This window comes from Cloeon dipterum, chromosome 2 (genome assembly GCF_949628265.1).
Source record: "Cloeon dipterum chromosome 2, ieCloDipt1.1, whole genome shotgun sequence".
Taxonomy (NCBI): domain Eukaryota; kingdom Metazoa; phylum Arthropoda; class Insecta; order Ephemeroptera; family Baetidae; genus Cloeon; species Cloeon dipterum.
Genome location: NC_088787.1, coordinates 29,639,241 through 29,661,514, shown reverse-complemented (window position 1 = coordinate 29,661,514; position 22,274 = coordinate 29,639,241). Strand labels below are relative to the sequence as shown.

Below are 22,274 nucleotides of genomic sequence, written 5' to 3'. Positions count from 1 at the left end.
ATTTTGTCCCTGTGTCAGCTAACTATCATGAAAGTGCCTATTCTGCATAGCAGAGCTCATTTATCATCACGGCGCGTTGCAAATAAAATCGTGAAATTCACTGCACCTCTTCATTTAGAAAATGGGATGCAATTTTCTTGTCACAACGATCTTTCTCCAGTTCGTGTTAAAGGTATTTAAAAAAGGTCGTAAATCTGAATTTAAAAAATAAGGTCAGCAATTTTATTAGATCTGTCTTGGCCTCTGTGTGCGCTCAGATGATTGGAACAGAGACGAAAGAAGCTCCTGGCCCAGCGAGCAGCGGATTTACAATGGAAACACACCTAGAAGAGAGTTTTACAACATTTTGCTTGACATAATTGATGCATTGAGGGAAACATGGATCTACCGCCAATATTATGCCAGGCAGGCAGAGAGTTGAGATATTTTTCTCTTTTACTGGCAACTACACATATATGTTACCCTTTTTTACAGTTTAAAATTATGTAGTACCATAACATGATGTTGAATTTAAGATTTTTTCGGTAATTAGGATAAAATATATGCTTTAAACTACATATTTGTAACGTCAGTAAGAGTTATGCAACATGCAAGGTTGTCGTGTTGCACAGTCTGCCTAAATAAAATGAAGTTTTGGGAGGGATCGAGCCATTAATTTCAATGTGTATATGAATATTTTGCACTTAATTTAGTGGAGTCCTCATTCAATTACAACAGTGCTAAAAGCTGAACACAAATATACACTATCTGTCAAGCACGTGATATTTATCACCTTTTGAACCTTTCCCTTTGTAACAGATTAATTAATGTAATCATATGTTTGTATACTAAATGAATAGAATAATAAACCCATCAATAGCTGATAATAATTATGATCTTTTTACACACTGGCCTAGATAAATTATTCTGCAATAAAATTATATCGATTGCTCGTAGAAAATATTGCGTTTTCTTTTTGTGATTTTCTCCCAGACACTACAAAAATTTGTTAACAGAGGTGCTGTTTAATTAAAATCATTAAAACCAAATAATTTTAAAACATGGAACCAGTTGGTAATGGAGGGTGATAGTATATTAAGAAAAATGCAACAAATGAACCAAAATAATCAAGAGCCAGACGAGAGCATTTTTATCTACAAAAGAAGCGGATCATTGTCCAAGAAGGGTCAATGCCGCCGCCTCTCGTTCCCCTTCGTCACCCCGCATTCATTCAGGCAGACACGATTGTATCCGCGGCCACATCATTGATAATTATGTTTGTGACTTTGACCCCTGCTAGAGCATATATTAAGCTCATCTTGCTCTCTAGCGGGTATCATTCACCATGAAGACCGCCGTCGTGCTCGTTGCTCTCTTCGCCATCTCGCAGGTCAGTAAAAAAATCAAGATCAAAATGCGTGTTAAAGACGCAATTTTTGAAAACCACAGGCTGCCCTTGTCAGGCGGGAAGCACCCGAGTTTCCTTCGCTCGAGGAGCTTGTGAAAACGGCCCAGGAAAATGTCAAGACCTTCACTGACCAGGTTTCCGCGCTCTTCACCCCTGGAGATGAGCAGAAGGCTGCTTTCGCCAAGGTAATTACGAGCCATTTTAAGAAAATTAAAGTTTGAATATGAAATATTTCTCTACGTTGCGACTATTACGAGTATTTCAAAATTATTTTTACACTTCAATATTTGCAAAAAATTTTGTTTGAAAATTTTAAATGCTCCAGCCTAAGTCGATTTTTTTAATTTTTTCTTTTGTGGCACAGTTTTATATTTAATTTCTGTCAAATACAAATAATTGGAACATTAACAACATAATTTACCTGTTTTTAGGTGGGAGCTACCCTGAGCAACCAGACCGCGATCTTCACCACGAACCTGCAAAACTTGGTGGACAACCTGAACAACGCCGCTCAGGATAACCAGGCGCTGAAGGACACCGCCGAGCGGCTCAACTCGACCCTCCGCGGCCTGATTGGCGAGCAGAACGCCCAGCAGGCCCAGGAGGCCACCGCCGAGCTGTCCACCAAGGTGCAGACCGCCGTCTCCACCGTCGTTGAAGAAGCCTCCAAGATCGCGAAGAACGTCGAGACCGAGACGGCGCCCATCAGGGCTGAGGTGCAGCAGGCCACCAAGCAGGCCGTCGACCAGGCTGTCGAGCTCGCCAAGTACTTCCAGGCGCAGATCCAGAGCGCCATCTCCGGCAGCACCCCTGCACCCTCTACGTAAATAAAGCCCCTGACTGTATTTTACCATTTAATAAATCTGAAATTTTCCGTGTTTTCTGTGTTTAATTTAAATTTTATTAAAACTATTTGCAACTAACAGCTAGAACAGAGTAAATTAAAGTATTGAAATCATTGTTATCTTGGGAGAAAACTATTAGATCTAATTTCGTTTGAACAAAATAACATCATGCTCGCACGTGCAACAAGATGAGAAGGTCAACCCAAAAAGAGACCTGCGTAGCCTCCGCACCGATGTTTTTGCAATAGAAACGTTGGATACGTTTCAAAAGTACGTATTACATACAAAATGATGCCAAATTTCTACATTATATGTGATATGCGGGAGAGTCAAACGTAACAGTGATCCCAACGCCTTGCAACTATATTGCACTATATTAGATTATCAGCCTCTGCAATGCATCTAAAACTTTATTTTTTTCTACATTTTGGGCATCATTTTTCCTTCACGTGATTGGATACGATTGAGCTTTCACTAGGGTCGTTTGAGGTCACGGCTGTAACCCGGAGACTTTGATACGGCTGTATTTCATAATTTTCTTTTATAAAAAATTGATAACATTTTATCATCTAAATGCATGCCAGACACAATATTTGTTCACGGATCACACGCTATATTACTTATAAAAGAATATCTTAATATGAACAGATTTAAGCGTATGTTGATTCTCATTTAGTGTTTTATAGTTGTGAATGAAGATTTAAAATTAAAAATTGTAGGCTACTTTCGTCGATAAAAGGATCAGCATATAATCTAAGTTAAAAATATTTTTTATTTGACATTAAAAGAATAAACCTTGAAAGGTTATATAGCACATTTGAAAATTTCTATTGGAGACTCGCGATTTTCAAAATCCCGGTTCCCCGAAAAATACCTTTTGGCTCAAAATTTCAGGGTACTTTTTGAAACATCCCTAACAACATACATACATACGTAAAATTCATAGTACGGGTTCAAAGCCGATAAAATTAGCAACAAATTGCTTTTAAACGATAAAAACACTCATGTATATATAAAATATACTATTTATAATTTAACCAAATAGCTCTAAGTAACTTAAAAGTTTATCAAAAGCTATCAGAAAAAGTTGAAATTAATAACAGTATTTTGAAGATTAATCATTATTAATGCTCCAAATGTTAATACAATAATCCGAGCTTGTTTCAGGGGATACATAGGGTTTACAAGCGATTTAAACAATTTTGAGCACTTTATAATGAAACAGCTCAAGACTATTTTAGGCTTGGTCTACAAGTCAACAGTGGAGTAATTGCGTGATTTATTTTTTTTAAATGTGGCCGTTCGTTTTAAAATCACAGCCCTGTTTATTACAACATTATTTTTTTTGCTCTTTTTATCCCTGTCCGAGGATCGGGAAGGGTGCGCACTGCACTAGCACGAATGCTGAAACCCGGGTTCCAATAACACCGCGAACGGATAGCATGGGCGCACCAGGCCGCACATTTCAGGGACCCAGCCCAATGAAGGGCCACTTGCCTCCGCATCGAGGACTGCATTGAAACGCTAGACATTCGTCCCGTGAAGCCAACTCACGCATGCTGGAAAGGTGCAAACCAGCAAGTATATAGCGAGTCGGCGCCGGTGCACCTCCCAGCCCGTTGAGCAATTATGTGTGTAAATAACAATCATTATTTACTCTGGTGGATACGCTATTACCTTATTCGATTTTATAACTAAAAAAAAAACTAAAAGCACAAACCAAACTGCAATTTGATTACGAGTGTCTCGCATAATATCCTAATTATTTGCTAGGCTGCTTCGCAAGGTACAATGCAATTTGCTTATTAACAGGCTGAACGAGGTTTTCCTTGTTAATAACCATAATATCGAGTCTATTCAGTTCTGCAATATCAGATTGAATATCAGTCACGTTGCTACCCGTGATGTAAGCATTGGCACATTTTTTTAGGTCGGACATTATCGTATTAAAACATTTGTCAAAAAAATTGAAACCTCTGATCACTCCGTTGTTAACCAAGCCAGATTCAACAGTTGTCTCAACAAGATATTTGCTGATTGCGTCAATGTTAATGGGTTTTACTCTCGCAAATTCAGGAAACTTCGCAAGTTTTTCGAGAGTTCCTACTTTTCTGGTAAATTCTTCGCCGTAGGCCTTCCGAATTTCCGTTAAGGCAAAACGAATATCACTTTCGCTTTCACTCGGCTTCAGCTGTTGCGAAAGAAACTCAAATTGCTCTGACTCAGTAAGATCTCCTATTTGAATTACGGTCAGAGCAGTGATTGCGTTTTGAAACTTCTCCTGCAGCTCGGACCTGGCAGTAATCAATAGGAAAACCTCATTTTCTGCCATATCTTGGATCATTTTGAAAAAATGCTCGTGCAGATTTTCTTTTACCGCTTCAAAAGAGTCTAGAATTACTATATCGTTATCGCCGAGAGATTTATTTTGTCCTGCATGCTTCAGATATTCGTTTATCAGCGTTTCGTAATTTTGATGTTGCCAATCAAATTTATCCAAAAATTGATAAGCTCCACGTAGGTCAATTTTAATTACACCACCATTACTCTGTACCCGAGTACTAGCCAAATAATTAGCCAAGTAAGATTTTCCTGTGCTTGCAGGAGATGACACAAGCCAAACAGTGGCCATCTTTGGGTCCCTTGAAATTGTCTCAATTTTCGGACGTTTCTCGTTTGGCTCACTTGGACAGTCATAGGTGGATTGCTTTTTCGCGCTTTTCAGACAGCAAAAAATTGAGCTGAACCACTCAACGAGCTCTTCTTGAATCACAATTTTATCCTTTGTCCCCGCATAGGTCTTTTTGAAAAAGTTATAGGGAATAGTGGAAGGGAAATTAATTTTTAGCCTTTCCCTAAGTGTGCTTATGATGACTGGGCTAATATGATCATAAGGCTTTGCATATTGCAGCATTGCAACAAACAGCTCTTGAACTGTTGAGCTGGTATTGTTTGAGGCTGCGAATTTGGTCAACGTATTTAAAAAGAGCTGAACTGAATCTGCAAAAATAAATTCAATTATTAAAATTTGGTACAATTATAAAAGACAAGCATTCTATACCTCTTTGTGGGAGTATCAGTGACAGTAGACCTTCGTGAATGGTACCACTTCTTGAACCTTCGTTAGAAGTGAAAGGCTGTAAACACGTACATGAATCAATTTAAATTTTTACTCATTTAAATTTGTAAAAATACCGTTTCGCATGGAGGGTATTTCGGAGAAGCTTTGGTGACTCCCTTCGAATTCTCATTGTTAAGGAAAACAGCGAGCTTTGGCTTGCCAATCCAGTCTTCCGTTTTTGGAAAAATTGTTTTGGAGATAATATGCTTTAGGGGCATCGAACTTCCCTTCATCGTCATGCAAATTTCATTTTTCCCTTCAATTGTTTCTGTGGTCAAATTGCCCACAACGCAGATAAGAATACATCCATCCAGTTCATCCCCATTTTTTACTGGAGAAAATAAATGTGGATAAGCTTCAAATTAATAAAGTATTTTATGACGTTTGAACCTGCTGATTCCAAGTCTGCGACCGTCTCATGAAACATACACAGAAAATCGAATCTCTCCTTCATAGCTTTCATCAACAGTGCGACACAATCCTCCTTTCCATCAGCAGCAAAAAAATGAGCTTTCCTTGTAGTTATCTTCTTGTCAGATTTTGACCTCCAGTCATAGAAAAAAGATTCTGGTGGGCAACTTAGATTGGCGCAATCGCTCCTTAAAAAGAAGAGAAAACATAACCCAAATTAATCTTTTAAAACATTAAATAAAGACACACAGTTTTAATCTTTCAATTAAAAACAAATAAAAATAACTGAAATGCTCTACTCTGTGTGGAAAATTAAGTCTATGAGCTCTCCAGGTCCCAAAATAACATCGCCGAGCGGATAACATGGGGCCCAAGTGGCTGCAGAAGAAGAGCTTGGGCCCAATGTGGCATTTTTATTTATATTTGATTGTCTCACTGAACCGATTGAAACGCCATTCATTTGTCCCTTAAGCCGCTGGAAAGGAAACCATAGCAAGTGGCGAGTCAGCGCCGGTGTGCCAGCCCGGCCGTTGAGCTAATTTGTGCATTTCAAGTCTCTAATTTAACCACCTTTTGAAATCTCTGACATTGGACAGCCAGTAATAGATGCACAAATGTATCTGAACTATGCTTTATCTTTCATTAAATTACCTGGAAAATGTCAGTTTCCTGTGCGGAAACAATTTGATTTCTGGGGAGGATCCGTAATTTTCCTTTTCTATCAATTCTGTTTTCATTGTAAAACTAATCCACGCCAAAAATTCTTCCAATTCCATATTTCTTCCTAATGTATTGAGGCAGCTACAAAAAGTTTGAATAAGCCAGCTCCCCGATTCTGGCTCTCCATCTTTTCGAAAAGACACGGTTCCTAAAAGAAAATAAACAATTAATTATTGTTCAATTAAATACTAATGTTATATATGGCGAGATTACATCTGTAGAAACTCTAATACAACACACGAAAAATTGATGTTAATTCTTCGTTGTTGTGTTAGAGTTACTGCGGAGGAACTCCAACTACAACAGTCGGGGCGTCGAGCAGTGGGATAACTTAAGGAAGAAAAGCTGCTCTCTTATTTTATCAACAAACTCCACCAGGCCATTTTCAAACTTGAAGTATCTTTCGCAAATCTTGATTTGATGCAAATCGTTTTTTATTGCTCTGGAAGAGAATAACAAGTACAAATATTCATTAAATTACCTTCAACGCATGATAGCATGACAACGAAATTTTTACAGTTCAGCTCAGTTGTCACCCTTGTTGCGTTTGTATTGTTTAATTCGCTGTCCTTTCTTCCAAGTGTTTTGCTAAATTTGATTTTTTCGTTTACAAATTGTACGTTTGGCTTATTTTCAAAGCAGTTTTCTTCAGCAATAAGACCGCGACACGCCTGAACAGATATAGGCTGAATTAGTGCAAAGCAGCTTAAATAAATCCGCAAAAATCGTACCTGGACCAAAACCAGCTTAACAGTATTTTCAAGATTCTCTGCCTTAAGCTTGTCATATATTTCGGAAAGTCTGATTTCCTCAAACCTTTGTTTCTTGACACTAGTGTTTCCTTGTTGGATGTCTGCATCATGATGTGGATGATGTGTTAGCAGGCGTCCGTTACATTTTCCGTGTGTCATAATACAGACCACTAACAAATCTGGTGTTTCTTTGTCTGAAAGAAACGTGGAAAAAGGAAATTATTATTGATTAAAAGCATTAAATAATTAATCCTGCCAACCCTGTGCAATATTTTCTAGGATGCCGAGGACCTCATCCCTCCGACCAGAAGTTTCTCTGTAGTTACCTTCTCGACAGTGTTTACTTAAAGTGTCCTTTAAACTATTGACATCCTCTTGATTATCCTTCTGGCGATCAAGTTTCTCAACGCCTGCAAATCCGTAGTGGACCACCAAAACACTCAATTTCCTGAAAGTTTTTTTATAACCAGAGTTAAAATACGAAAAATTTATTTGGCGTTGTCTGCCATTTACTTGATTTCTTCTTTTCCATTTCCATCCCAGAAGCCTATATTGTTGGACCTGTACTCTACGATTTTTTCACCTTTTTCAAAAACATGGGAAACGTGTTAGTTATAAGATTTTCAAAACAATTGAGAGTATACTAACTTGGAACAAATGGCTTGAACTTCGTGACAACTCCATCTGAAGCATCCACCATTTTACCATGGATGTCCTGCAAAAATAAAAAAAAAACAATAATATTTTTTTCCGTTTTATGCACTTAACATAATTCAATTTTTAAAATGTGTTTCCTACCCCATGACAATTTTTAAATGCTATATATTAATGTCTTTGCTAATAAGTGATCTACTTTAAATGGCCGGGTCTAAAATGAACGTTGTAATCCCATTAAATCCACTTCATTCTCACGTTACAAAATGAAACGCGTGTTTTTATGGCATTTTTTGCAGTTTATTTGATCATTTAGTGCGTGTTTAGGTTTGGATTTGTCAAAATAATAAAAGAGTTCTATTCAGTTTTGAAAAAATCTTAACTACACGACAATAAGTTTTTATTTGTTTTAAAAATTACTGTTTATCTTACGAGAAGTCTAAAATTTTACTTGAAAATACATTTCTATTGATTTCATGAAGAGTTCGCGTAATTACTCGTCCCCAGAGGGAATTTGGATAGCTTAGCGCTAGTCGCTTAGTGAACAATTTGCACACAGCTACTGCCGACTCGCACTTTTTACAACCGTATTTTTCCCAGCGGGTGGTCATTTGGTCAAACCTCAAAATTTTCTGCTAAACTCAAATAAATATGATCAGAATATCCCTCTCTGCGCCTACTTTCAGCAAATCTTAAGATAATAGCGTGATATTTTTTAGTGTATTGTTTGTCTTTTCTTACTATGAATTTATTTAAATTTTTTTATTATGCTGTGCAATAATTACTTTAATAAATAAGCAATTGCGGAAATAATGCTTAATACTTATTAACTAATACTGTTCTATAATATAATATATTGTATAATTTCATCTCTATTTGTCAATCATCAATCGAATTTATATCTGTATATAGGTTAACGACGAGAAGCAGCATGTGCTTTTTTTCGTTGGGTGTCAAACTCTTCCGTCAATAATATTTTGCATGTACCCCATGTACCTTCATGCTCGCAAGCGCAGCTACCCCTCACACCCTGTAACTTTGGCGTCGGCGCCAGCCAGGCCTGTGGCCCCCAACCTGACAATACGCTTACCTATATAGACAGTGTCATTTAACTCTCTGTTTTCCTCTTTAAGTTCGTTGTCCCACTTTGGCCCGTTGTCGAGGCCTGCTCCTGCAGTAAATATCGCGATTCCCGGCTTTTTTGTTCCCTTAAGACAAGACCGCGCCCCTCTTTTCTTTTGGTAGTGCCACCTTGGCCCCGGTGCCCGTGTCGTTTCACTCTATTAAGAGAACAGCAGACAAACAACGTGAATCTTTAGAGCCTTTGTTTTTTAACGTGACCTTGGGCAGCTGAGGCCCTTTCAAAAGTCTAACTTGTTAGCAAATGTGATTTTAGGCTTTCAGAAAAATATTGTCAAATATTCTGATTCTGTAAATTGACCCATAAACTTTTAATACGTATAATTTGCATGCAATTGGCTCGCTATTAATCAATTATATGCACGCACGGGTATAATCAACTAATAACAAAGAATTCTGAAAATCTTCCATTCGAGATAAAAGCAGGGTACTATTTTTTGCACTACAAAAGGGTACATAGTAACACGATTTCATTTTTTTTTTCAAATTCCATTATGACATCTTATTTTGTAAATTAATTGGATGCAGCTTGTTAGTAAAAAAGGTCTAGCATAAATTACCTCTCAATTTAACGCGAGAGCGATGGTGCTGTGTTGTCGCTTATTCACTTGAGACTGCCGTTGCGGTTCTTACAGTTGGTTAGTCCCCCACCTAAAACTCAAAGGAGGCCATGTGTGAGCTAAATATGGCATTTTTTGCTGCTGGCAATAATTAAAAGCAATATGTCAATGAATTGTATACCACCTCTTGTTGTACATCACGACGTTTTTTATAGTTCGTCTTTTCGGTCATTCTTATCAAAATTAATTTAATTCACTTCGCACCTACTGTAAGGAAGGCATTCTCAAGCAACACAAATCAATTATAGAATCAATAAAATCAACTCCTATAATGTTCTGAATTTTATATATTGAGCAAGTATTGAAATTCTGGAATGATTTGAAAAAATATGAATTTTTCTTTCAAACTGTCTGAACAAAATCATTTTTTTCAGTTCATTAATATCTCTTCTCGATTTTTTAATTTCTCATTTTGGTTTGGCAAGTGTGTTACAATTTATGTTAATTGACTGCGCTTATAATAACTGTTTGTTATTCTCACTTATTATGTCATTTTCTCTTTGCCTTTCCAATTTTACGAAACCTTTTATTAAAACTAGCTTGGTTTTTCCACTTTGGCTCTACTCTTGAGCAGGAGAACGACAAACAGATTTCAAAAATTGCGTGCATGCTAGCCGGAAACTGAAGAAGTATCATAATACATGTCGTCTAAGTTGCGCTGCAGATCTTGCAGCGTTTGCGACGCACTCGCAGCTGCACTTTACTCTTCAGGTAATCCCTGCTGTATCATCATCAACAGCTCTGATTCAGAGAGGTGTTCATCAAAATAAATTAGCACGTTTTGTTAATAAGATCAGACGGCCGAATGCTCGTGTTACTGTGTCAGGCATGAGTTGCTTGACCTTCTGCTCGACCAAGTACAAATTGCTTGGTGCTCGCGGATTGCTTAGATATTTGCACCTTAAGGTAGTCTTTTAGGGGTGGTAAATTCGTAGACCCACATGTTAACACTTCGTCCAGATTTCTGACAGCAGTAAGGAATGTTTCCTGCTCGCATGCAATTATCCTGAATCACTCAAAGTACTAAATCAGCCAGTTCGAAACACTTCTCAGGGTAGCTTTTGTTGAACGGCGCCAAATACCTCTTTGAACAATAATAATCTAGTTCACGCGCTAGGGAATATAAATCGCTTAAATTTTTAACCTATTTAAGTCAAATAGAATTACGATGACGTCATCGTTACGAGATTCACATTTATCATTTCGAACTAAGATATTATTCACATAAGTACTTCTGCACTTGATAGCCAATGGTGTTGTTGAAACGAAGTGCATTGATTGTGAGCACAACCTCTGGAGATAATATTTAATGTTTATCGTTGATATTAGTCTGAAGGGGAATCCAATCAATCAAGTTCAATTTAATCTCTTTTTCATTAAATACTAATGTGAAACTATTAAAACGCATTATACATTTATAATTATTTATTTCACTCCACGAATTTCCAACTCGGAAATCATTTTCCTGCAACGGTCCAAACTTCCAGACTGCAGAATTCGTTCTATTCCTTCTTCTGGAATGCCACTTTCCTCTTCTAGGCCCTTTTTTGTGACGTGCAAAGCAAGCAAGAACTGGGCCAAAGTGTCGCACGAAATAAAAATGCGGTTGTTCAACACCATCGCGATGCTAAGGCTGTTGATCTTCGCAATTTCCTCCGCATCATTCTGCAGCAAAGGCGTTTCTAAAAAGTGTTTCACGGCACACGTTTTGAGCCGTGATAATCGTTTTTTTATCCGAGTGACGATTGTAGGATTACTACCGAGTCCTTCTCGGTTCTGCATATCCTCCAATAATATCGCCTTGACAATTTTGTGGCACAAATCGACTAGTCTCACGTCTTCTGGTCCTTCGCTGAAATAATCAGCGACCTTCGACAGGATGCTTGGGTTTTTAAGCAAATCTTCTGCACCCATCTCGCTGATTATGCTCAAATAGTGATCGAGTTTCTCATCAGTGCAGCTGAGCTTTAACTTTAAAAGCTGTTTCTGGTCTTCGGCCTGGAGCTCGTCGATTCGCACAACTTCTACTTCGACACCGTTCAAGCAGTCGATGATCATTTGCTCGTCGTGAGGTCTCGTTGTGACCCACAGAGGAAGTTTTGCGTCAGCTATTTTTCTTATCAGTTGTAAAACATCCTTTTTCACGCTTGCATCAATCCCATCGAAGCCGTCCAGCAAGAAGATTTCTTTTCCTGGCTGGAATTTCTTCCTTGCGCCTTTCCACTCGCTAAAACGCTCCACCAGCTCATCTGGTTCCACTCGGGCAAGTGTGATAGAGCCAAGAAAATCGGACTCTTTCAAGAAGTCGATTTCAGTGATAGAGTTGTTCATCTGTCGCAGTTTGTAAGCCAAGTGCGACGTTAGCAAGCTCTTTCCCATTCCCGGCAACGCAGACACGAGGCAAACCACATCTGCGTCTTCTTCTTCTTCTTCTTTTGGCATGAAGCCTGTTGAATCACATCGGATCAATTTCACCAATTTTCTCAAATACTTTTTAAGAAATCCAGAGATTTTCGAGGTGAGCCCACTTTTTTCTGACTGAATTGTTGGTTCAACGAGCATTTGATTCGCAGGAAAGTCGAGCAGGTATTGCAGCGTGCTCCAGTACTGCGGCTCGATGGCGCAGTCTTCCTGCTTCTTAGAATCGCGCAATATGTTCATGAATACTTGCTGCAGGTGGACGCCTCCTGACAGCAGATTCGTGTTTCCAAGTTCTTTCATAATCAACTCGATGGCATCTATGAAAAATATGAGCTCAATAAAATTTTAGTTTTCGCAAACTTTCACAGTATATACCTGGATTCGGCAAGATCAGAGTGAGGTATCCGCTGTGATAAGTGCCACTCTTTGCAAATTGAAGAGGAGTGTCTCCCTCTCCCTAACGTAATTTTTTAAGGTAAGCACGCTTTAAAAATGACTCAAAATTTTATTTAAATTACTTACCAATGCGTCGGTGTCAGAGGAGATAAAGTTCGCAAAGATGCAGATTTTGGGCTTCCCCACCCATTTGGTGTTATCGTTTCGAATCAAATTGTACTGGAAATCCTGTACAGACACCTGTCGTCCTTTGTTAACAACCACAGATATTTCGCTAGTCTCCTCGTTAATAGCAAGCGGCGCCAAAATGCAAATCATCACGCATCCAGAATCGTTGATAATGCAATTATGCCGAACTGTAATTTTTTTTAAATCTTTAAAATATACCAACAGGAAGACTTTTTTCTACTGAAATACCGGCTTTATTCAGCTCTTTATACTCGTTGTAGAGCCTTGCGTCGAATCCGAGATTGTTTTCCACGAGTTTAACCAGCTCTATTGCAGTTGGTTTACCATCTTGTCTGCAAAAGATGTGCGCCTCTCTCCTGGACATGTATATTCCTTTGATCGACGTCCAATCATAAATAAAGTCTTTCAATCCGGACTCCTTTTGGTTTTGATCGTATCTAAAATATTTTATTTTATTTTTAACCAAAAAATATAATTAAGATAAAACCTGTTGATCGTGAGTTTGGCGAATGGGAATATCTGCACTTGCGGTGTGCTTCCAAACCCATATTTCATGGTCTTCCTGTGTACATCATTCATTATCATGCTAAGGAGCACTTCTAGCTCAACATCTTCATCTAATTTGTTTAGGATTTTGCACAGAGCTCTAATGAGTAAGGTCCCAATGTTGAGTCTTATGGAAAAAGTAGCTGTAAAGGCGATTTTAAATTAATAAATAGAGTGTATAAATTTTTCTTACTAACATTCTACTGAAGAGTATACAATGACAAAATTTTGCACGTTTGGCTCTGCGTTTATAGCCACGGCACTCGCATTTTCTTCATTTTCCATGTTCAGGGTAGTCAATTCAACCGTGGAAGGTATAGTCGCCTTTTGATCATTTTTGACATTGAGAGCCATATCTAAAATTGCTCCTCGACAAGCCTAAGAAAGTAAAATTTTATTTATAAATTTACATCAAATGAACATAAACTTACTGATACAAACACCAGTTTGAAACTGTCTTTCAAGTAGTTGGTTTTCATTATGCCAAATACTTCATTGAGATGGATTTTTTCGGAATTTTCAGTCAAGATCACTCCGCCGCTGAATCCATGGCTCAAAATGCAGAGTATCAGCACGTCTGGTGCTTCACCTATTCATCAATTCCAATCAAACCGAAGAGTTGCATAATATAACGATCGAGAGTAAACTTTACCAACAAAAATTTATTTTAGAGTAAGACTAACAGAATAAAAAAAATATTAAAAGTTACCTTCAAGGTGAAACAATTCTTGAAATTTCCCAATGCCGCCGTCCGATGCTTTGTTAGCCAGTAATTCGTAAAAATCAAGTTTGGTAGGTGAAATTGCGATGAATTTGCATTTCCTGTTTACTGCAAAGGTTTCCTTTAAATTTTGAACATCTCTTGAATCTCCCTCTGAGCGGTCTCCTCCCTGTCCAGCAAATGCATAGTGCACCACCAACACACAGACACTAAAATTAAAAAATTATATTGCCTTTAAAATTAAAAATAATTGCTATTTTCAACTGACTTTTTTACAGGTTGCTCCTTATTGTTGTTCCAGAAACCCAAAGTGTTTGGTTCATTTGGAGAGATCAGATTCGCTTCATTTTCGAGTGTGCTATCCTCTGCGATAGTTTTATATTAAAAATATCGTCTAAATAGTCTAATGTTGTCTACCTACCTATATTTTCCACTTGTTTAGTGGGAAGATTGACTGCTTTTTTAGGAATTCTGTTTTCCTCCATTTCTCGCTCTAAAAAATACAAGAATTGTAATTATATGCTTTGATTCCATTTGTAGAGAAAATTTTCCTCATAAATATATACAAATAAACAAATATATTGTTTATTATTTATTTAATTAATTAAAACAATTAATAGTTATTATTATTTTAGTGACGGTAAAATGTAGAAAAATCAAGGAAGGGTGTATATTTTTGTGAACTGATTTGATTGTGCAGTACCCGAAAGCCGAGAATAGCTTTTTATCATATATAACCACACATTGTTCTGACAATGAGACCGACAAAAAATTTAGTTGGCTGCCGCGGCCTTGTATATTTGATAGAGAGCGTATCTTTTGTTGGCCACTGCACAAGGAAAGCTGCTCTCTCAATAACAGACTTGTGTTCAGCCTCAGCTGCGACTATCTTCTTTTGAAATTTCATACAGAGCGGTTGAGATGATCACACAGGAAATATTTAGACTGGTTAAAATTTAAGTTGGCGATAGTGAGCAGATTGTATTTTATCTTTTCTCTTTTAATTCTAAAAGGAAAAAAACTTGGATTGACGTAAAATTAAAATATATTTTACTCACTATATATGCGTAAAAACAATGCTTCGATCTAGGCAAAATATTCCACAGCCGGCTAAATAAACGAAACCGCGATCCAGCGCTTCGTCTCTATTAAAGAGCTAGGACCGACTCGACTGGCTAAAAAGTCTTATTTACTCTCTGGTGCTCCGGTGTCCGGCTCCCCATTCCCCGGTGACGCACACAATTCGCTCAAGCGAGTCCCCCAATCGAATGCACGCTTTTGAATCGCGGTTCGTGGCGCTCAAGCTACCACATGAAGAGCGAAATTCGTAAATATTTAAACAGAAAAAATTGAATATATGCCTTGCGTAAAATTTACAGTTTGCAAACATATGCGATAAACCAATAATTCAAAAAAATTTGCAATTTAAACTTACAAATTAGACTAACAAAATAAAAAATTTGGGCCTTTCCTTCGTCAAATCTTTTTTATTTGTAAAACGTATCAAAAAATAAGTTCTAATCTAACTAAATTTAAACTAATAAGATCTGATAACTGTATACTAAATAAGTTCTAAATATTAAAATATTTTCTAGCAAACAAAAACTAAGTAAGTGAATAAGGGATTTTACCAATATCAATCCGATAATTTTTGAAAAATGTAAAGAAACCCGTCAAAGAAACAGGAAACAGATTTTTTAATCTCGTCACCACACCAGAGATAGATTAAAAAATCTGTTTCCGCCCGGGATCGAACCGGGGACCTTGTGCGTGTGAAGCACACGTGATAACCACTACACTACGGAAACAACTTGCTATGTATGAGAGGAAATTTCATATTTAGAATAATCAACGTATCTTCGATGTCTCGAACACCCTCTGGCATAATATGTATATTACCACTTTCAATACTTGCACTCGTTCCAATAAGACGGCATTTTTAAATGAAATGAAACGCTACAAAATCTTATAGTTAGAAAATTAGCCACATTTATAACATTTTTAGGATTGTTTGGTTTTTCTCAACAAATACGTCGAATTACTGATTTACAGACACGAAAATCATAATTTGTTGCTTGAAGTCCACTAGATTGTGAATTACGCCTTTGACAATATTTAAATGAGAGTCGAAAGATTCCCTTAGCCTATCACTCTCCGTCAAATATAAAAAGTTTCGAAAGGTTCGTATTTTAGCACACTGTTTGTTTGTTTGCGCTTTTAATTCTTGAGCGCGAAAGCATTAGCTGACCGCATATTCTTTCAGACTAAACAGCAAAATCAGGTCTGACCTGGTAAACAATATTAGACTCGAATTATTTAACACCACGGCTCATTTTGATTGAACCCTCCAGCCAGGCCACACTCTCTAGCCATGCCGCTTTGCAAAGTTAGCTTTCTCATCATCATCCTCAACGCGTCAATCGCATTTCAGGTATTTCTTTTATATCACGGAGAATAAATGGAAGAATATTACTTCCTTTAATTCATACTTATGCCGTGTGAATTAATTTTTCAGGTTTGTAGAGCGGTACCGACTGTAAATCGCGATAGGAACCCTCTTAGGTACGACCTGCTGAAGACACTCCCTTTGAAAAGCACGCCAAAGCCTTATCCTGCGATGGAAGTAGGTCTCGTCAGGCCAGTGGAAAGGTTTTTCGACCTGATTAGAACCAGGATGGCGCTCAGAAGAAAACTAAATCCTTCCCTACCAAACTTCGCTGCCAGAATGTCAGAGGTAAAAAATCGTTCTTTCTAAATTTACAAGCAATATATTTTTTAAGCTGCTTACAAACTCTTTGATTTCCCCAAACAATAAATTTTACTTAAAAGCTAATTTATTTAAATTATTTGTTCACAAAAATTTGTATTGGCCATTTGATTATTGCACTTCATTTAAGAATAATTATGTTAACCACTAGGGCGAGCGATCGACACGCGTGCAGCGCGCCTTCGACAACGTGTCCAACTTCGTCCACTTGGTCGGCGACATCGACTCTTTCCTCGCCGACCGCGCCCGTTCCGTTGTGCGAAGGCTGAATGCCATGTTCAGCGAAGAGGATCGCCACCGAAGAGAGATGGGTCAGTGAGCTGATGATTATTCTAATTGCTTCAATTTGTGTCACATGAGGGCCCCCACTCACGAACTAATAAATCGTTGTTTTTGCAATCCAATTGTTTTGTTTAAATGAATGACACGAACTTTTAGATTTGGGTGACGATTTTATTGATTTGAGTGTTTAGTACACGGTGAAGGTGTCCCACGTGGTCTCTGTGATAATAGCCATGTTTTCTGCTCCTCTACCTGACGAGTAGTGCAAGTCCCATAGAAAGTTCAGGAAAACCACTGAAAAACGCAATTTTTGGCATTGAAGATCAAAATTAAATTATTATGCAGTTTATTTTCTGTACTGATTGCATATATTAGATCTAAAAATTCCCCAATTTTCATCTTATTTAATTAATTTTGCATCGAATTAATTTTGGTTGCGAAATTTCTCCACGTACATTGTGTAGTTTCTATAATAATTTAATTATGCAGACAGTTAAAACCATTTTCAGTTCTTTTTGAGCTATGAATAAAGTACTATGCTTGATCTAAATTCCTTCAACCACAATTTACAATACCTGGAAAAACATTATTTCACAAAGGTTCACTCAGTTATGCAAGGGTACCTTGCATAAAATATTATGCTTTATTAAGATTACTCTGAAACTAAAATATTGTGTTCACAGGGCGTTACCTTATTTAACAGTTTTGAGGTTTAAATTTTTAAATTTCATCAAAGAGGCGTAAACTCACATATTTCGCCTTCACGCACTGTCTCAGTGATTTCTGTACACATCTCTTCACATAGAGGAACTGGTACAAGACGGAAATGGGTCGATCCTCTCAACTGATGCACCATGATCAAACCAGCTTCTAGTCTGAGCTGCAAATTTTTTTCCATTAAAATTAATCTCTAAAACGAAAATAACCACTTTATTTTTTATGAGAATTTCTACCTTTTTGTATGATTTTGCCCAATAGTTTGATGACAGCACGATCCAATTGAAGTGAGCCGGCGCCACCGAGGAAGCTAAAAAGTACGGCCGTTGGTAAAACTGACGCATTGCCTTCATCGCTGACGCATCACAGTTGAGCCTGTTTAGTTTTTCATCCGTGATTTTTTGTTTAATACATATGATAAAAATCAATTTTTACCAATGAGCAAACCAATGGTCTAGACGGGGATTGTTTAGCTTTTTCATCAGGATGGCAGATGAAGCACCAGCACGGATGTTTGATGATAATGCACACGGTCTCGGCTTTTTCCCCTCTTGCTTTTTTTCCTCAGTATACACCTTCAATACAAAACAAAATTATACAGTATAAATATAAAGAAAAATTTTAATTTAAATATTTCATTGTAAATTAAGGAGAAAATTTTCTATCGTTCAGTTCCTTGCAATAATTAATCACACCAACAAATCAAAATCCTAAATAAGTTAATGTTTAAGTTTAAATATATCATATAACCATGTCTACATCAAATATACATCAAGGTTATTTGATGTAAAGAGCGCAATTTTTATTCCACTAACCACCCTAATTAATTAATGATGATATATACCTGCGTGAAGTTGTCAAACCACAATTTGTCGCTTCGCATAGCAGGCCAGGTGTCCATAGCGTCGGTAACAATAACAGGTGCGTCCCTCTGAAGAAAGCGGTCAAGCAGTTGTTGGTAAGAGGTGTCGGCAACCCTGTCCACGCGGTCGATCGCCTCGCATGAGAGGCACTCGTCCTTAGAATTGGCTGGCGGAGGAGAAAAGTGCGGATTGGGCAGCAGACAGCGCTGACGGTGCAGAGGACGCCAGTCCCACCATGGCAGCAGCTGCATGAAAAAATATGCTAACTTTTATAAATTTAATGCAAAAATGATCATTTCATCATCCATTCTCATTTCTAGACTTTGGATCGAAATATGATTTTATTTATTTTTTCTTCAGCCTTAAAATTTAACTGACAATGATTTCACCAATTATAATTTTAAAAAGGGACTATAAAGGAAGTAATTTTATTTTTGGAAAAAAGTTAACCGCTAAAAGATTGGCAAAAGCTAACAAATATTGACGATCTCATGCAATTAATTTGACACTTAAATTCAAATATTTTGCTTTTAAATAGGCTCAACAAATTCAATTTTTACGGCTACAAACAAATAAATAACAAATTTAATTTGATGCAAATTTATTTCAATTGCCGAATGCTCCACAAAAAATTATTTCAAACCTACGTATAGAAACATTTCTGAACGAAAACCGAAGAAACATTTCTACTAAAATACAAAATACCACCCAATTGGTGACTAATTAGTCAAAATACGTTTTAACCGAGAGTCTACTATTTTAAAAGAAAATTCATCTTATTAATTTCATAACTGCATTAGTCGGTATTGAAAATCAAAGCCAGAATTTTATAAAAGTTAAAGGTGGATACTCGTTACAATTTTATTTTACCAGCATGGTTGAGTCCTAATTTTTTAACTATTATGGAATTATTGCTCAGCAATTATTGTTCTCTCTTACAACCAGGTTCATTATATTTAAATCCAAGAAAATATTTTAAGTTCAAAAAAAATCTTGTTAAAATTCAAGGGACTGTGAGGAAATAATTAATCGTAAAAATATAACATGTAAACTCCTTTAATCGTTGTGCTTTTCAAACCTTAACGAGAGCAACCCTGGCAACTGCGTGCAAGTGCAGCTTGACCGTGGCTGAGTTGGTCGCAATCAAGGCGGCCACGGCGACGGCCACCAGCAGCAGCACGGCCCTCCTGAGAACGAATTGTCGGTGGGCCGCCAGTAGAGGGGCGCAGGCGAGGGCCAGGTCGGCCTCCGAGAGGTCGGAGGTGTGTTGCAAAATTTCGTCCAGCTCGGCTTCCGCCTCCGCGATCACCTTTTTCCGCTCCTCCATGGTCCGCAGCTCGGCAGGTTTTGCGGGTTGCCTGCTCGGGAATGACGCAGGCGCTTGGTTTATTCGGGCTTATCGCTGCCGGCGCACCAGTTGCTACCGCTCAAATTGCATTACGTTGCGTTGACTGCACAGTGAGAAGAGAACTAATTTCGGGGATGGAATTGGATTTCAGCCTCTCGCCAAAATTTATTAGTTCCACGTGGAAACCAGTTTCAAATCCTGCACTGAGTCATTGTTACGATTGTTACTTTCGTTTAGTAAAAAATTACTTAATTTAAAAATAAATTTATTGATTTCCTGGTTAGCGTTTTCAGATTGAAGTGAATTTTTCTAATTTTATTTTGACGCATTTAAGAGTCCAAATTACTTTATTAATTTTAAAATTTGTGGTTTCTTCAATTTATTAAATCCATAATGTGCGTCACTGTTAAAAATTATTTCGGAGAATCGTCAATTCTAGCAGAGAGGAGAGGTCTCAACTGTGCTGGGAAATCTAATTATTCAAGTAATTTCCCTGTGAAATCGATCCTTCTTCCTTCCAAATGACGTTGTCAATTCTGTATTTGAAACCTAAGAAAGATACGACGCAATTTCAGCATTTTAATAGCCAGGAGAGAAACTGAATTTTATTATTTTGAACAGTCAAATCATTTCAATGTCGGTTTCCATTTCGAAACACGCGCAGGATTGGGACAAGAAAGAAAAGGCATCGTTTCTGAAAAACATTAACAGTATATCATGTACCTTTTATTATTCATTCAACACCGAGAGATACAGTCTCAAATAATAAAGGGTGTAACTGGTTTTCAACCCCCCTTGATTAATCATTGACCAGTATCATGTACAGTAGCAGCAGAGAACAAGAGCGAGATATCGAATAGACTTCAGTATAGTCGTCGTCGTCGTCGTCAAAGACGCGTGCCGACCATTTCAAATGGCCGCCCCAACTAAAAATATATTCAATGTACAATGCTGTAATCGCGTTTTTGTTGTGTGGGTATGTAATGCGTGTGTGAAATGTTGTATTTGTTAACAAAGTGGTAAAGCTAGAGAGGAGAGTGAATAAAGATTTCGCAGCCGAAATGAAAACCAAAAATCGACGAGCTGAGTAGGGTGACTCGTTTCTTTTCGAAAACCACGATTATTTTGCTTTGTTAGGCTGAGTCGGAGGGTCTAAAGCTATAATGTATCAGATAGTATGTTTGTAAAGGAGCAATAGATTCTATAGTACTTTTCCCCCGTAAAGCGCACGCAGGCCGAATCTATTTGGCAAATCAACGTGGCTAATTTCGGCAGTTTTGTCCATAATTCGTCTCTTGATGGGCCATTTAAATGCAGAGAGACGGCTCTGGTTAATTAAGTGCTAATTCATTTTGTTGGAAACTCGTCGATAGCAGCAAGATAAGTATAACACTCTGCGCGGCCCCATTCATTAATCTACGCTGGCGGATATGAAGAGCATGCACAACATTATGTATGTACGTGTATTTTTTTGTAATAGAAAAGGTGGATACAACACTGGGGGCTCATGACACGAGTACACAATTGTTCAAGTGTGTGTGTGTGTGTGTGTTGTGTGTTTATGTGTTGCAATTCAAAGGCACAGTCGCTTATAATACTCGATGGAAAACTCAAAATTTTGTAAACGCGTCACGTTAAACAATACGCATACGTGATGAAGTCATCGTGTAACTAAAAATATTCAATTGCAGTTCGTCATGACAAACATTCGGCATTTTTCAGTAACATCGAAGAGCACCGCGGCCACGGACACATGTCGATAAATTTGGGAGGGCGTGCGGGACGCGGCGCGGTTGCAACAGAGGACAACTCAGGATTTCCGGCCCGTCGGAATTCGCTTAATATTTATGCAATGTAAAAAACTGATTTCACGAGTTTTGGGAATCAAGTTTGAGCTTTAAAGCTGATTTCACACACCACGGGTGTGTCAGAATGGGATTGATTTTATACAGCAAATGGGCGATGGCGAAATACTAATAAAAAGCAACGTTGAACAGCGCCAGGATTAAAATGAAAAAAAAAATAGAAAATGTCTACTTTCCATTTTTGCCATGTATACTATTCATCAAACTGATTTTACAAAATTGAAGCCCCTGGCGCTTTTTGAAAGTACCGAATGCGTTTCTCTGTTTCCTAAACACATGAAAAGTAAACAAATTTGATATGTTTTTTTAAGAATCAAATATATACTAAGGGAACGCAAACTGCATCCTAGGGGCCACAAAACTCCTTAGGCGAACCCTGAGACGAAAACATGATCATGTAAATAGAGAAAATTACTTTTCTTTTGTATGCAATATTTTCAAGTGTGAGACATAGACCGGCGGGCATTTCCCCAAAAGCAACGGCCGCCGGCTTCATAGATTCTGCATTT

The 22,274-nt window shown here is 37.7% G+C and overlaps 5 protein-coding genes and 1 non-coding gene across 6 annotated transcripts; 2 read left to right on the top strand and 4 right to left on the bottom strand.

The window, feature by feature from the left end:
* Positions 1-1,226: 1,226 nt before the first annotated feature.
* On the top strand, positions 1,227-2,265 carry LOC135935384 (apolipophorin-3-like). Its single transcript, XM_065477657.1, has 3 exons — positions 1,227-1,369; positions 1,429-1,572; positions 1,819-2,265. Exons 1-3 carry the CDS (start codon positions 1,325-1,327, stop codon positions 2,212-2,214), a joined length of 585 nt encoding a protein of 194 aa, XP_065333729.1. The 5' UTR covers positions 1,227-1,324; the 3' UTR covers positions 2,215-2,265.
* Positions 2,266-2,984: 719 nt separating this feature from the next.
* On the bottom strand, positions 2,985-9,664 carry LOC135935382 (uncharacterized). The gene is made up of 11 exons (XM_065477656.1): positions 9,591-9,664; positions 7,885-7,951; positions 7,750-7,819; positions 7,497-7,684; positions 7,216-7,430; positions 6,966-7,155; positions 6,416-6,632; positions 5,744-5,952; positions 5,428-5,684; positions 5,294-5,369; positions 2,985-5,232 (listed from the first exon to the last, which is right to left on the bottom strand). Exons 2-11 carry the CDS (start codon positions 7,934-7,936, stop codon positions 3,995-3,997), a joined length of 2,712 nt encoding a protein of 903 aa, XP_065333728.1. The 5' UTR covers positions 7,937-7,951; positions 9,591-9,664; the 3' UTR covers positions 2,985-3,994.
* A 1,393-nt stretch (positions 9,665-11,057) lies between these two features.
* Positions 11,058-15,184, bottom strand: LOC135935381 (uncharacterized). The gene is made up of 11 exons (XM_065477655.1): positions 15,117-15,184; positions 14,345-14,416; positions 14,192-14,288; positions 13,912-14,132; positions 13,634-13,791; positions 13,400-13,580; positions 13,144-13,345; positions 12,885-13,093; positions 12,594-12,823; positions 12,447-12,528; positions 11,058-12,388 (listed from the first exon to the last, which is right to left on the bottom strand). Exons 2-11 carry the CDS (start codon positions 14,406-14,408, stop codon positions 11,076-11,078), a joined length of 2,757 nt encoding a protein of 918 aa, XP_065333727.1. The 5' UTR covers positions 14,409-14,416; positions 15,117-15,184; the 3' UTR covers positions 11,058-11,075.
* Positions 15,185-15,658: 474 nt separating this feature from the next.
* TRNAV-CAC (transfer RNA valine (anticodon CAC)) lies at positions 15,659-15,731 on the bottom strand. The gene has a single exon. It is a non-coding gene; the product is annotated as a tRNA-Val (tRNA).
* A 114-nt stretch (positions 15,732-15,845) lies between these two features.
* Positions 15,846-17,094, top strand: LOC135935385 (uncharacterized). The gene is made up of 3 exons (XM_065477658.1): positions 15,846-16,354; positions 16,439-16,657; positions 16,842-17,094. The coding sequence occupies exons 1-3, from the start codon at positions 16,295-16,297 to the stop codon at positions 17,007-17,009; spliced, it is 447 nt and encodes a 148-aa protein (XP_065333730.1). The 5' UTR covers positions 15,846-16,294; the 3' UTR covers positions 17,010-17,094.
* A 28-nt stretch (positions 17,095-17,122) lies between these two features.
* LOC135935989 (uncharacterized) lies at positions 17,123-20,090 on the bottom strand. Its single transcript, XM_065478645.1, has 6 exons — positions 19,631-20,090; positions 18,534-18,797; positions 18,125-18,264; positions 17,926-18,064; positions 17,723-17,852; positions 17,123-17,266 (listed from the first exon to the last, which is right to left on the bottom strand). The coding sequence occupies exons 1-6, from the start codon at positions 19,877-19,879 to the stop codon at positions 17,160-17,162; spliced, it is 1,029 nt and encodes a 342-aa protein (XP_065334717.1). The 5' UTR covers positions 19,880-20,090; the 3' UTR covers positions 17,123-17,159.
* Between the last annotated feature and the right edge of the window lie 2,184 nt (positions 20,091-22,274).